General features: G+C 35.1%; 2 protein-coding genes across 2 annotated transcripts; one reads left to right on the top strand and one right to left on the bottom strand.

The window, feature by feature from the left end:
* Positions 1-24: 24 nt before the first annotated feature.
* Positions 25-3,952, top strand: LOC121773294 (calcium-dependent protein kinase 2-like). Its single transcript, XM_042170125.1, has 8 exons — positions 25-963; positions 1,886-2,029; positions 2,113-2,265; positions 2,732-2,841; positions 2,999-3,166; positions 3,252-3,379; positions 3,502-3,601; positions 3,686-3,952. Exons 1-8 carry the CDS (start codon positions 234-236, stop codon positions 3,758-3,760), a joined length of 1,608 nt encoding a protein of 535 aa, XP_042026059.1. The 5' UTR covers positions 25-233; the 3' UTR covers positions 3,761-3,952.
* A 266-nt stretch (positions 3,953-4,218) lies between these two features.
* Positions 4,219-5,765, bottom strand: LOC121773295 (peroxidase 42-like). Its single transcript, XM_042170126.1, has 3 exons — positions 5,438-5,765; positions 5,177-5,365; positions 4,219-4,989 (listed from the first exon to the last, which is right to left on the bottom strand). The coding sequence occupies exons 1-3, from the start codon at positions 5,669-5,671 to the stop codon at positions 4,414-4,416; spliced, it is 999 nt and encodes a 332-aa protein (XP_042026060.1). The 5' UTR covers positions 5,672-5,765; the 3' UTR covers positions 4,219-4,413.
* Between the last annotated feature and the right edge of the window lie 7,168 nt (positions 5,766-12,933).

The raw sequence follows: 12,933 nt of genomic DNA on the forward strand, positions 1-12,933 counted from the left end.
TTGCTGACCATAAATCAGCAGCCACTGATCTTCTTCTGCTTCACATCATTCTCAGTTCTCACTCAATTGCATGCTCCCTTTCTCTTTCAAATTCCGTTTCCTTCTATCCCATTCCCAATCACAGCCATTCCCACTCGTGATTTCACAGAACAACCTCTCTTCACCTCCAAGATTCAATCTTTTTAAATGATTTCGTGTTCATAATTTAGAGATAAAGAGAAAAATCAACAAAAATGGGCGGCTGTTTTAGCAAGAAGGATCACCACAGCCGAGATTTGAACAGCTACACACCAGAAAAAGCGACCAATTACCAAAAACCACCAACCGATTTCCCCGCCCAATTCGAAAACCGCGCCATCCCCGAGAGGCGGCGCCACCACCCGCCGCCGCAAGCTCAGCAACCGCCGCCTCCCCCAATTCCAGCTCCCCACACTCCGAATCAGAAATTGGAGCCGAACAACATACTGGGGAAGCCGTTCGAGGACTTGAAGTCGAAGTACTCGATCGGGAAGGAATTGGGGAAGGGCCAATTCGGGGTGACCTACGCGTGCACGGACGCGGCGACTGGGCGGCAGTACGCGTGCAAGTCGATCTTGAAGAGGAAGCTGGTGAGCAGGAGCGACAGGGAGGATATGAAGAGGGAGGTCCACATCATGCAGCATTTGAGCGGCCAGCCCAACATTGTGGAGTTCAGGGGTGCCTACGAGGATCGCCACTCGGTGCATCTCGTCATGGAGCTCTGCGGCGGCGGGGAGCTCTTCGACAGGATCATTGCCAAGGGGCATTACTCGGAGAAGGATGCCTCTGATCTCTGCCGCCAGATTGTGAATGTGGTGGACCACTGCCATTTTATGGGGGTGATGCATAGGGATCTCAAGCCCGAGAATTTCTTGCTTTCGAGTAAGGAGGAGAAGGCTATGCTCAAAGCTACTGATTTTGGCCTCTCTGTCTTCATTGAAGAAGGTTAGTTAATAGTCATGCTCTTTTCCTTCTGCTATTTCTGCTTAGAAATCAATTTTGGTAGTTTGGCAACTGTTTCATTATTGTTGTGTTCCTATTAATCTCAATTAATTGCTGTGTTCGTTCCTTGAGAGGAGATTTAAACTTGCTATGCTAACTGCCTGTGCTCTCTCCAAGTGTGTTAAAATGAATTATTTTACTATGCTTTTGAATGTTAATGTTTAGGCTAGTTCCCCGCAGCTTGTCATTTGACTTGTTTGATTGAGTGATAATATGTCGTTCTGGAAGACCGGGACCTTTTGGTCCTACCATGCCTTTGCTCTCTAGGATTTCAAGATTGATAGAACACTATAGGGCACCATACTGTGCATATGCTCTTTAAGATTTTTATAGAAACGAGCGGCCTAGTTTACATTCTTTTGGTTAGGCTTAAACAGTTCTTTAATTTCCCAGTTTAAGTTAATGGGATACACTTGTACCGTTTCATTAGAAATTTGAACAGTATCTGTAATCAGGGTTCCTAAAAATGTGGTGGGAGGGTTGTACGAGGAGACGAGGTATTTTGCAGAAGTAAGGTGCTATCTTTTTTGCCTCTATCGTTTCATTCCACATTTTTGTTGTGGGAAAATAAATCCTTTCTCTTGGATGTGGTTGTTTCTTTTCAATATTTAAGTCGCCCTGGTTGTTGTTTAGCATATTAATTATATGCCAGTCTCTTGAATGGCTTTGAGTTTTGATGGTCTTTATCGTTGTGAAGGAAGCATCATAGCTATAATTATTAGAAGTTCATTACCAGTTTTTCTGCTTAGTGTGATGCCACTGTCATGCATGTTTCTCTGTTAAAGTCCTTCTGGACATTCATCCTGAAAGTCTTTATTTGGTACTGTGAATCAGTAATTGACTTCATTTCATCAATTTATTCCAGGAAAGGTGTATCGGAATATAGTTGGTAGTGCATACTACGTCGCTCCTGAAGTGTTGAAGCGAAGTTATGGAAAGGAAATGGATGTATGGAGTGCAGGTGTTATTTTGTACATCCTCCTCAGTGGCGTGCCTCCTTTTTGGGCTGGTAAGACCAACCTCTTTTGTTGCAAGGTGACAATGTTTCTGATACCAAATTTCCTCTAATTGATTTGTCGAAATTTTGTGTAGAAACTGAAAAGGGCATATTCGACGCAATACTGAAAGAAGAAGTTGATTTTGTCAGCCAGCCATGGCCTTCCATATCAAACAGCGGGAAAGACCTTGTTCGTAAAATGCTAACAAAGGATCCGAAAAAGAGAATCACATCATCAGAAGTTCTAGGTAATATGCTCTCTTGTTTCTTCCATAGCTGCAGTTTGTGTCTCTATACTTACATCTTATCTGCTTATTGCCTTTTTATTTTGTGTTATTTCACAATTGTCTAGATAAAGACAATGATTACAATCTGCAATATTGCAACTGGAATTTCTGTTTCTGTTCTTTCCTTTGAGGGAATAAACATGTTGAAGAAAATGGTTTCTGTAGTTGTTGGGTGAGAAACTCGAGAAATAGGCGGGTGGACATCAAGAACTATATGAAATACAGAGCACTCGATATGTTAATAAGTTCTTGGTAGATCAGTTTTCATATTCTCCATTTCGGAATATTTTCTATGCAACCATTGAGGGCATAGATGCACAGTGACCAATCAGTTTTTCTGTTATTAGCAACGAGCTCCTAATTGTGCATATGTGTTCTTATTATTTTGTAACTAAGCTTGACAGTATTTTGTTCTTGTTTCTTAAAGAGCACCCGTGGATTAAGGGACAAGCTTCAGACAAGCGGATCGATAGTGCAGTTCTCTCCAGAATGAAACAGTTTAGGGCAATGAATAAGCTCAAGAAACTTGCGTTAAAGGTAAACTTTTCATTGTATGTTCATTTTGACATAAACATAGCAGTACTGAATGGCAAGAACTTTGATCACATGTATAATTAGGGGAACGATAAAAAATTTCTTACGCGAGAAATTCTATTTACCAATCACTATACTGATGCATTTTAAATTTTTGCAGGTCATAGCACAAAGTTTATCCACAGAAGAAATCAAAGGTCTTAAAGCTACTTTCAAGAATATAGACACTGACAATAGCGGCTCAATCACTTACGAAGAATTGAAATCTGGATTGGCGAGGCTTGGGTCAAAATTGTCAGAATTCGAAGTAAAACAACTCATGGAAGCTGTGAGTATCACACTTTCATGTGGGGAAAGCTGAGTCAGCTTTATTAGCTTTGCCACCACCCAAAACTAATCTTATCTCAATACAGGCTGATGTAGATGGAAACGGGACCATCGACTATGAAGAATTTATAACTGCTACAATGCACAGACATAAGCTGGAGAGGGATGAGCATCTTTTCAGCGCATTTCAGTACTTTGATAGGGATGGCAGCGGGTAAGCCCCGTATCTGTATTGTCTGGATAGAGCTTTTTTACCGAGAATACTTGATTGCCCGTCTCTGCATGTGACTGAAAGGGAAAGGAGACCATGTAATGCATTACTTGAATTGATTGCAGTTACATCACAAGAGATGAACTGGAAACTGCTATGAAGGAGTATGGTATGGGGGATGAGGGCAGCATCAAGGAAATAATTTCAGAGGTGGACACAGATAATGTAAGTCGACCTCAACTTAGGCGTTAACCATGTTTTGCTGCGTTCGTGAATGAACATAGGAACTTATGAGGTTTCACTTGTTAGGATGGGAGGATCAACTACGAGGAGTTCTGTGTAATGATGAGAAGCGGAACACAACAACCGGGAAAGCTCTTTTAGAGGATGAAGTCACGACTCGTGCTTTTTCACCAGATGTTCGCGGTTGAAGTATTATTATTCACTTGGGAATATTTGTGAAGCCTTCATTTCTAGCTGCATAAGTTTTTGTATGGTGTAAAGCCTTGTGGTTTTACTATGTAATTACACTGAAAATTGAAAAAAATAAAGTAAAACATCATTGTGATGGCGTTATCATGGTCCATGCCTTCTACATTCTTACATAAGTTTTGAACTTTTTTGATAATGTTATTACCCTACCACCATTAATCTATGACACAATCCCCCACAAAGCAACAATCTATATAAACCCTTTTTAGAGGGGTCCCCCCTCTTTGAATTTTCTTCTTATGGCTTTGGATTTTTCTCAATAGTACTTTTCTTTTCATGCCTCACTATATTTAATTAATTAGATGTTTATGTATGAATCTTGTTAATTTATACTTGAACAAGCTAGCATATAACTTAATAAACACCATCACACACCATCGCCTCTGATTCCTTACATACACTGCTGGCAAACGTAACATACAAATATCCCACATCGGTGCAAAGAGAGAACTTCTTCAATCAACACACACATAACCAAACATGCCATGCCACCATCCTTATTCTTGCCAAACATCTGATCACACACACACACAGATTTAGATTAGTCAGTGAAGCTTGTTTGCAAGGTTGCACTGCTTGCGGATCTCGCCCTTGGTCCCGGTGAGCGGGTTGTTCTCGGAGAGAACGGTGATGGCTCTGGCGAACTCCCGGAAGAAATATTCCTGGCTCTTCGCCATCTTCTTGACGTAGGGCTTGGTCCTCTTGTCGGTCGCGAGCTGGTGGTCGACGATGAGCAGGCCCTTGTTGTCGAGGATGTTCCTGTAGTAGTTGTTGTCGAGCTTCATGGGCGTCCCCCGGTCGTTCCTCACGTACTGCACGGCCTTGGGGTCCGGGATCGGGTCGGGGCACTTGTACAGCATGTGCTCCACGTGCCCCGGGTTGAGCGCAGGGTCCACCTCCGGGTAGAGGCGGTGCACGAGCTTCACGCAGTGCGTGCGCCCCACGCTGTGGGACCCGAGCAGCGCCACCACCCCGGCCGTGTCGATCCCGATGTTGGCGAACCGGTCGAGGACGACGCTCATGCTCTCGTTGTGGTCAGGGAGATGCTGCTCTAGTATGTCCGCCCTGCTCCTTCTCCCATCTCTCCTTCCTGTCTTCAACGGAATGTGGGGCCCTCCCACCTGAAAACGGCGTCGTTTTCAGCCTCACCAACAATACAATTGCGAAAAAATGTATAGTGACTATCATCGCTAGATTTATTGACACGCTACTGAAAAAAAGCAAATTCTGGATTTGAGGGAAAAGACAAGTTTTTTTTTCAAAATTAGGGCACAAAAATTGACAAAATTGGAAAAACAGAGGACTCACAGAGACAATGCCATCTCTGGCGGAGAGCACGAGAATATCAGCGCAGGAGACGACGCCAGGGCACTCTCTTTCCAGAGCTTCTTTGATGTTCTCGATGTACCTGAAATTCCTCATCCCGAAGCTCCTGTCTGCTTCCTTCTCCGACATCACCCTCCTCGTTGAGTCCAGCAGCAGCGACGCATCACACGACTGTGAATATCAAAATAAATAAATAAAAACAATTGATACAATTCTAGTGTAGAAATAGAAGCTGCTAATTACCTCGACGAAGCAGTCATGGAAGATGTTCCTGAGCCAGGAGAAGGCGGTGTTTTTGTGGCGCTTGTAGAGGAGCTGGACTTGCTCCTTGATGATGTCTTCGGCTTGAGGGCAGGAGTCTCTGTAGAAGTTCATGGAGAGGCCTTCATTTTCTGCGGAGGCGGAGAGTGAGGAGAGGTAGAGGAGTGTGAGGATGAAGAGAGCTCCGGTGGTGGAAGGCATTATGGTTGCTTGCATTATGCTTCTGTGTGTTGCTTCTTTAATAAATGTAGAGAGTGAGAGTGAGAGTGTGAGTGACTAAGCAAGTGGTGTGATAGAGATAGAGAGAGTTGGACTTTTCTTTGTTGGTTATGAATGCTTATTATGCTCTGTTTTGACATTTGTAGAAAATATCGACTGATTTTTTCAAGATATTATTACATGCCACTATAGCCTAAATATGGGCACTTTTTGATGAAGGGGCATAACATAACAATATTTATAGGCTTTGCCTTTTTTGCATGTTCATAGGTTTGCGTGTGTAGTGTTTTACTGAGATATTCAATGAACGTTGTGTTAATATTGATAGACTTCCGTTCATCTTTGCACATGCTATATTCATGTTCTAACTTCTAACAGTTGTATAAATATGAGTTTTATCATTTCACATTCCTATATTGATAGATAGTTACTCCCTCGCTTCCATATTGATAAATACTTAACAAAAATAATTACTCTCCTCCTTCCAAACAAAAATGGAGGCATTTTGCCATTTTAGTGTGTTCCATAGTAGTAGAGTCATTTCACTTTTTAGTAAAAGTCAACACATTTCTTCTCACTTACTTTACTCTCTTTTAATGTATTTTCTCTTCGTCTCTCTGCCTTTTTCATTTCCTATTTTATTTTTACTTTGCATAACTCACTTACACAATTTTATTTCTTAAATCGCGTGTCAAAAAGAAGCACCTCCATTACCGGAAAATAGAGGGAGTATAAGAAAATTTTGAGCTAATATTATTGAGTCACTGACATATTAACACTCCATCAATCTTCATAGACTAGTTTTATCATTTTGGATTGTCCTCTAAAATTAGATCAAGTGTAAATATGGAAAGTTTTCAACAAATAATAATCTTATACATCATTTAAAATGTGGACCACATAATCCACCAACACCCACTACCTTTTTCCTTCTCTCTTTAATTTTTTTCATTTCTTTCTTATTTACCAATTGTACATGTTTGTTTGAATTGGTAGATAGACACGTTTAGAGTGCATTTAATAGCCCTATCTTGTGTTTGATTTGTTAGTTAAATTTTTTGTGTGGCCCATTGAATTAAGGCTGAAAATGACTTTTTTATTATCATGAAAAATTCAGTGATAATAATATGTGCAACACAATTTCAATCTTAGATTACCTAGAATTACTAATATAGCCCTCAGTCTTGGAAATATAGAAAAAGTCGGAGGATAGTTTTGGAATTTCCTACTATAATGTAGCTTTAAATAACAAACCAAACATGTATTATCAAGAACTATAGATAACATACCATCAATTCAAACACCACAAATAGAAAATCAAGAAAAGCATTGTTAAAAAATGATTGTGTTCTTATCTAAATGAAAGATAAAACTCTTGTCATTTACAAGTTTATCAATTTTTTAAAGACGGAGTGAGTACTATAAATAAATAAAACATGATAAGTATATTGTAGATATAACTCTAAAATAGATGAATTATCTATCCTAAAAAATAATCGATAACAGTATTGTACATGTCACGTACCAATAGTATTATGTATATGTCCATATTAGCACAAGAAAGATATGCATTTGATTATGAAAAGAAGAAGTAATTTTTGGATATACCATAACTATATAGTTTGAATAAACTATTATACTTTTTTATTTAATTGATTACAAATATTGCTATATAAATGTTAGTACCAGATTAATAAATTCAATAAATATTATTGATTCCAATTAGTATTACATAATTGCTACATAAATGCTAGTACTAGATTAATAAATTCAATGAATATTATTGATTCAAATTAGTATTTAAGATGTGGCTATTTTTAAAATTCAATGTAACTAAAAGCTAATTTACACACCATGACTATTGACTAAATGGTCTCCGGACTTTGATGTGTTCGAATTTTACGAAAATTGGAAATTTTCCCAAATTAAATCTGACACGGCAATCAAGTTAAGATGAAATTGAAATAATGTCATTTTGATCATTAAGAATTAAGAAAGAAGAAATTTAGTATAGATTGTTTACAAATAACTGTAAAAGGTAAATCAATCAAGTATCATGGGGATTGGGGATACCTCCATCAGGGGCTAACCCCACATCACAATCAATATGTATATATACGACTAAGACCTCTGAACCACTGGCCAATATAATTCCCTGTATTTGTTTTATTTATGTCATAAAATTAAGATATATAAGTATTTTTCAAATTCTATTGTCATTTTTATAGATAAAAAAATATTACTACTAGGGTTGAGTATTTCAAAAGTAAGATATATATATATATATATATATATATAATAGTATTTTCGAATCAAATTTCTTTAAACACATGTATTACAATAATAGAGTTTTTTTTAATATAAATACCACTAAAATAATTCATTTTGGGAGTGGAGCATGATGAGACATTGAATATCTTCTTGGGAGTTGTGGTATTGGTGGTGGTCGTAAAAATGAAATGGAAAATTATAAAGAAGATCGATATTTTCCAAATTTGTATATAGAGTAAAATTATAGTACTACTTCTTATCCAATATTAATGGCGCTATTAATAGCTTCATGAACTACATAAAATAATTATACACTGTGAAAGGGAAGATGTCGGCATAATCACATTCTAAAAACAAAATTATTATATTCGAATTATTCGATTGACAAAAATATGCATTATTCATTCGCAAACATCTCATGCACTAGCGTATATGCTACTCCTTATTACTGCAGTTGCCCCGTTGATTCAAATATAATAATTATAATAATAGCAACAAAATAATAATAATAATAATAAAAGTATTATTTTCTTTAAATACTTCGATCAGATGAAACTGATGTATCATGTAATATGACTACATCAATAAGATAGTTATATTTCCAAAACCTTCAAGCAGAAATTAATTTTCCTAAATACTATATTGAATATTAGAAGGAAATTTTTTTATTTTTTAATTTTTTAATTAGAGGAGTGTAAATTTGAAATAACAACATTTGAATTTTAAACGGAACAAGATAAAAATGGTGGTGGCCCGAAATTGATTAATTTTACGCCACCGACGATTTTGTTTGTCACCAGTCACTTTATTACTAGTATTTAATTATCACTCCTTTATTTTAACTGTAATATAAATAATATATGGGCCCTTTAATTAATGAGATTAATAGTATGAATGAATCTCACCGTTAAAGAGATTCTCTATTTTAGAGTAAGTCGTAAAAGCAAGGGAATAAATGAATGACAAAGGAATCCAACTATACAGAATTTGAAAGACTATTCGTCTAAAATATTTAAATTAACGGATTAATATGGTCGGGGGTTCAAAAAGAGAATATCTAAAGTTAAATATATTATCAATTACTCCATATAAAAAAAAGTGAACTATATAAATATACCTGATCTTTTACTTTCGCACATAAATGGTACCTGATATTTATTTTATATCATTTTTAGTACCTATAAATCAAATTTTTGGTACTTGATGCAATCTTCATCCCAAAATACCCTCTAAACAAATTCATTTTTCCATTTGTGTCATAAAGGGTATTTTGGGCATTGACAAAACTAGTACTAAAAGTGATATTATAATATCTTCTCTCATTCTCCTCACTCTTTATACTATTATTATTAATCAATATTAATAATATTATTTTGATGTTATAAATTAATAATTAATTTATTTTTTAATATCATTTAAATATACTTAATCATAATTATAGTTATAATTATATTTAATTATTATAATAATATTATTGTTATAATAGTAAAAACTAGTAGTAATTAATAAATAATAACTATTGTTTTATATTAAATTAACTAATCAATATAGTTTTAATCAAATTTTAAAATTGTGAATGGTATTCATTTATTAAATAATTTAATTAAAAATATTTAATTGATTTAATTACTTTAAATAATTAATTTAATTAGGTGTTTAGTTATTGATTTATATTATGAATTCAATTAGATGTATGTATAAAACACTGAAAAGAAAGAAGAGAAAAGAAGAGAAAAGAAAAAAGAGGAAACATAAACTAAGGAGAAAAAAGAAAGAAGAAAGGAAGATAAAATACTAAAAATAAAGAAGAAAATGAAGAAAAAAGAAAGAAGAATAAACTAAAGAAGAAAAAAGAAATAAGAAAGGAAGAAAAAAATCACATATTTGGTTCTATTCAATTGAAATTTCAAAAAATATCCTCCAGAGCAAAAAAAATCACATGTTTGGTACCTAGGGTTATTTTTGTCATGGGGTATCAAAAACGATATAAAATAAAAATCAGGTATCATTTATGTGCGAAAGTGAAAGATCATGTACCACTTACGTAGTTCACTCTAAAAAAATTAGCAAAAACATTGAATACATTCTTCAATTTGGTTCCTTTCTCCGAAACTCAAAATACTTAGAATTTTTTTAAAGTAAGAGTGAAACGTAATCTAAATGAAAGGGGGGACAAAAAAAGAGTTGAATTTAATGAAAACCTAGAGCATTAAACTCAACACTAGACAAACACACCTCAAATTTAGTGCATTCGCAAACCATTGCAATAAATGAATGTCACAAAATCATTATATTGAGAGTACATATTTTTGTTGCAGTGTCACTCATTCTAGGACTTGAGGTAAAAAAAAAATTTTGCTATTTAGTCCATCTATATTTCCATCACTTTAAAAAAACCCTCGAGGTTCTACTTAATTATTTTTACGTATGTCACTTTCTAGTACTACTAAAATTCAGTTGAGCCCCGAAACACTGGAAAATATCGGCCAAACCCCTCTAGCTTCTAGGGAAACACAATCCCATCCCCTATCGATGAAAACTTATTAAAGAGCTGCCTACATTTTGTAGACTTGCAAAAGGAGCCAATATCTTTTGCAAAATGGGGAAGAAATTGAATTCAAACTAAAGTCGCCCTCAATTGAATTCATGGTCATCAAATATTGACAAGATCAACACTTGTAGTAGTAATAGCACGATTAATATACTTACTTCAAATATATATCTCCAAGTTTTTACTACTTCCATTGCTTTTATTCTTCAATTATAATTCTTCTCAATGTGACCTGAATTGTGACGGTATTGACACCCAAAATCTTTGTACGTGGACGATCTAGGCTTGCTAATGCTATTTAATTTCCTCTATTACCCACTCTCTGCTTTGTAACCAAGACCTCAGTTTACGACGATGTGCCATGAGTTTTTCTTTGAATCTCTACATTGAAATTTCATTTTGGCATAACCAAATTACATTTTTTTTCTTCAGGAACAAAATTAGTATGAGAAACTCGAAATGTCTCCCAAGAGTTGGGCAAAGTAGAGCAACCATAAACAATGTATCTCATCCTCGAGAGTAACACCAATAGGCAATAGTAGACAACTGATTTAACACTCCACGTAACTTGATCATTCACATGATTCGATATAGATATACCTTTATAATATCTCAAATTAATCAACTATTTTAGCAAATATAGTTTATCGTTCCATGTCGTGGAGACGTACAAATTTTCAAGAGTTCTCCAAAGTGTTATTGCGAACATTGTCGTCCACCCACGGTCTGATATAACTACAACATTGTTCATGCTCTAAAGCCCACTCTCCATCACTCTTAGATTGCGGTTTATTAGAAGAAAACATTGGTGGGTGCAAATTTTTCATGAATAGAAAATCTTTTATCTTACCTTCACAGTGTATCATTCATAACATTAATATTGCTCTCCATAATTTAAAATGTGATCATTCATATAATAAGAAAGCCCATTGGACCTAAAGTCGTGGGCATAGTCATTCTTCATTTCTTTCACCCTTTTACTACCAAACTACGCCCAACAGTATAATCATAAATGGCCCAACCAATAATAACTTGCTATTGATCTTTAACTTCCCCCGATTAAAACTATAGTAACACGCATTATAAAACTTAGAATTGACATCACAACAAATATAATTAACATTCCACATTTTACTCGTAAAGTTTTAAATTCGGTAGTTTATAACTTTCAATAATATTTAATTAGCTAATCTGACAAGAAAATAACAGTTTTCATATATATTTTTTTAAATTTCCAACACAAAACTTCTTATAGACTTAGTAGTTAACTCAAATTACTTCAATTATTCTAATTTAATTACAACTTTTTATTTGAATTCAAAATATATCTAATTTTTTAAAATTCAGGGTGTTAACAGAATATTCGACAAAAGAAACCCAAAAGGAAACTTATGATGGCACTCGACTCGTTACATTAATTAAATGACTAAAATAATAAAGGAAATAAATAAGAATCAATTAATTAAGATAACTAAGTGTCTTAATCTAATCCAGGAATTAAACATGCCACCATCCTTTTCTTACCCACTCTTGCCAAAACATGCCAACTTCTTGAAATAGGGTTTGGTCCTCTAGTTCGAAGTGAGCTGGTGGTCGACGGTGAAGGGAGCTAGGGTTTCGAGAGGAAACCCTAGGGTTTGAACGTACGAGAGAGAGAGGATTTGACAAACAATTCATTTTCATTAAAATCTAAAGATGATTACATAATTATTGATTCTAAGGACCCTATGCGGTTCGACTCTCTTTAGTGATCCAGGAAAGAACCGACAAAGAAAACCCGGAACTTATTATATTGGTCGACACATTACATTAAAATAACCCTAATCTAGGCCAGCATTCCTTCTTAGGTCCGGAAGTCGGGACAATCTTTCTCCAGAGCTCCTCTGAATATGTTCTCGATGTGATGATGATTAATTTGAAAATCTATAAATACGATTATCCGAATACTTTCGATTTGTTTGAATTTTATTAATATGGAATTTTTGTCCAAATTAACTGTGATGTGGCAATAGAATTTGAGGTGAAATTCAAATGATGTACGTCATTTTTATATTGTAAACTTTTAAAAAAATTAAGTTGAAACAGTTTAGTAAGACGATTTGAACGAAAGATCCAGATATAGTTTCTTAATATACTTATTAATTTAGCCGAAATTATTTATTATACGTATTAAGAGATAAGGATAACTGGACAGGCTAGAGCCACTTCACAATTTGTTTGTTTTTTCATGTATTTATAAAATAATCAATTTATTGATGAAGACTATCATTTTATTTTATACAAAATCAATGTGAGTTTAGCTAGCTAGTTTTAAATGGCTATCTTAATATCGGAAATTCGGAAGGGCGAGAATGAGGTTGCATTTTAATTGCCCCTAGCTAGCCTCCATTGCTGAAGAGTATTTATAAACTTTTAAATTAGAATAGTTAATTAGTTG

This window comes from Salvia splendens, chromosome 17 (assembly GCF_004379255.2).
Source record: "Salvia splendens isolate huo1 chromosome 17, SspV2, whole genome shotgun sequence".
Taxonomy (NCBI): Eukaryota; Viridiplantae; Streptophyta; class Magnoliopsida; order Lamiales; family Lamiaceae; genus Salvia; species Salvia splendens.

Excerpts from the sequence above, each read along its gene's own strand:
- LOC121773294 (XM_042170125.1), top strand. The coding sequence starts at position 234 with ATGGGCGGCTGTTTTAGCAAGAAGGATCACCACAGCCGAGATTTGAAC. Across the intron at positions 3,167-3,251 it reads TAAAACAACTCATGGAAGCT|GCTGATGTAGATGGAAACGG; the intron begins GTGAGTATCACA and ends ATCTCAATACAG. Across the intron at positions 3,380-3,501 it reads TTTGATAGGGATGGCAGCGG|TTACATCACAAGAGATGAAC; the intron begins GTAAGCCCCGTA and ends AATTGATTGCAG.
- LOC121773295 (XM_042170126.1), bottom strand. The coding sequence starts at position 5,671 with ATGCAAGCAACCATAATGCCTTCCACCACCGGAGCTCTCTTCATCCTC. Across the intron at positions 5,366-5,437 it reads TCCATGACTGCTTCGTCGAG|TCGTGTGATGCGTCGCTGCT; the intron begins GTAATTAGCAGC and ends TGATATTCACAG. Across the intron at positions 4,990-5,176 it reads CCAGAGATGGCATTGTCTCT|GTGGGAGGGCCCCACATTCC; the intron begins GTGAGTCCTCTG and ends CGCCGTTTTCAG.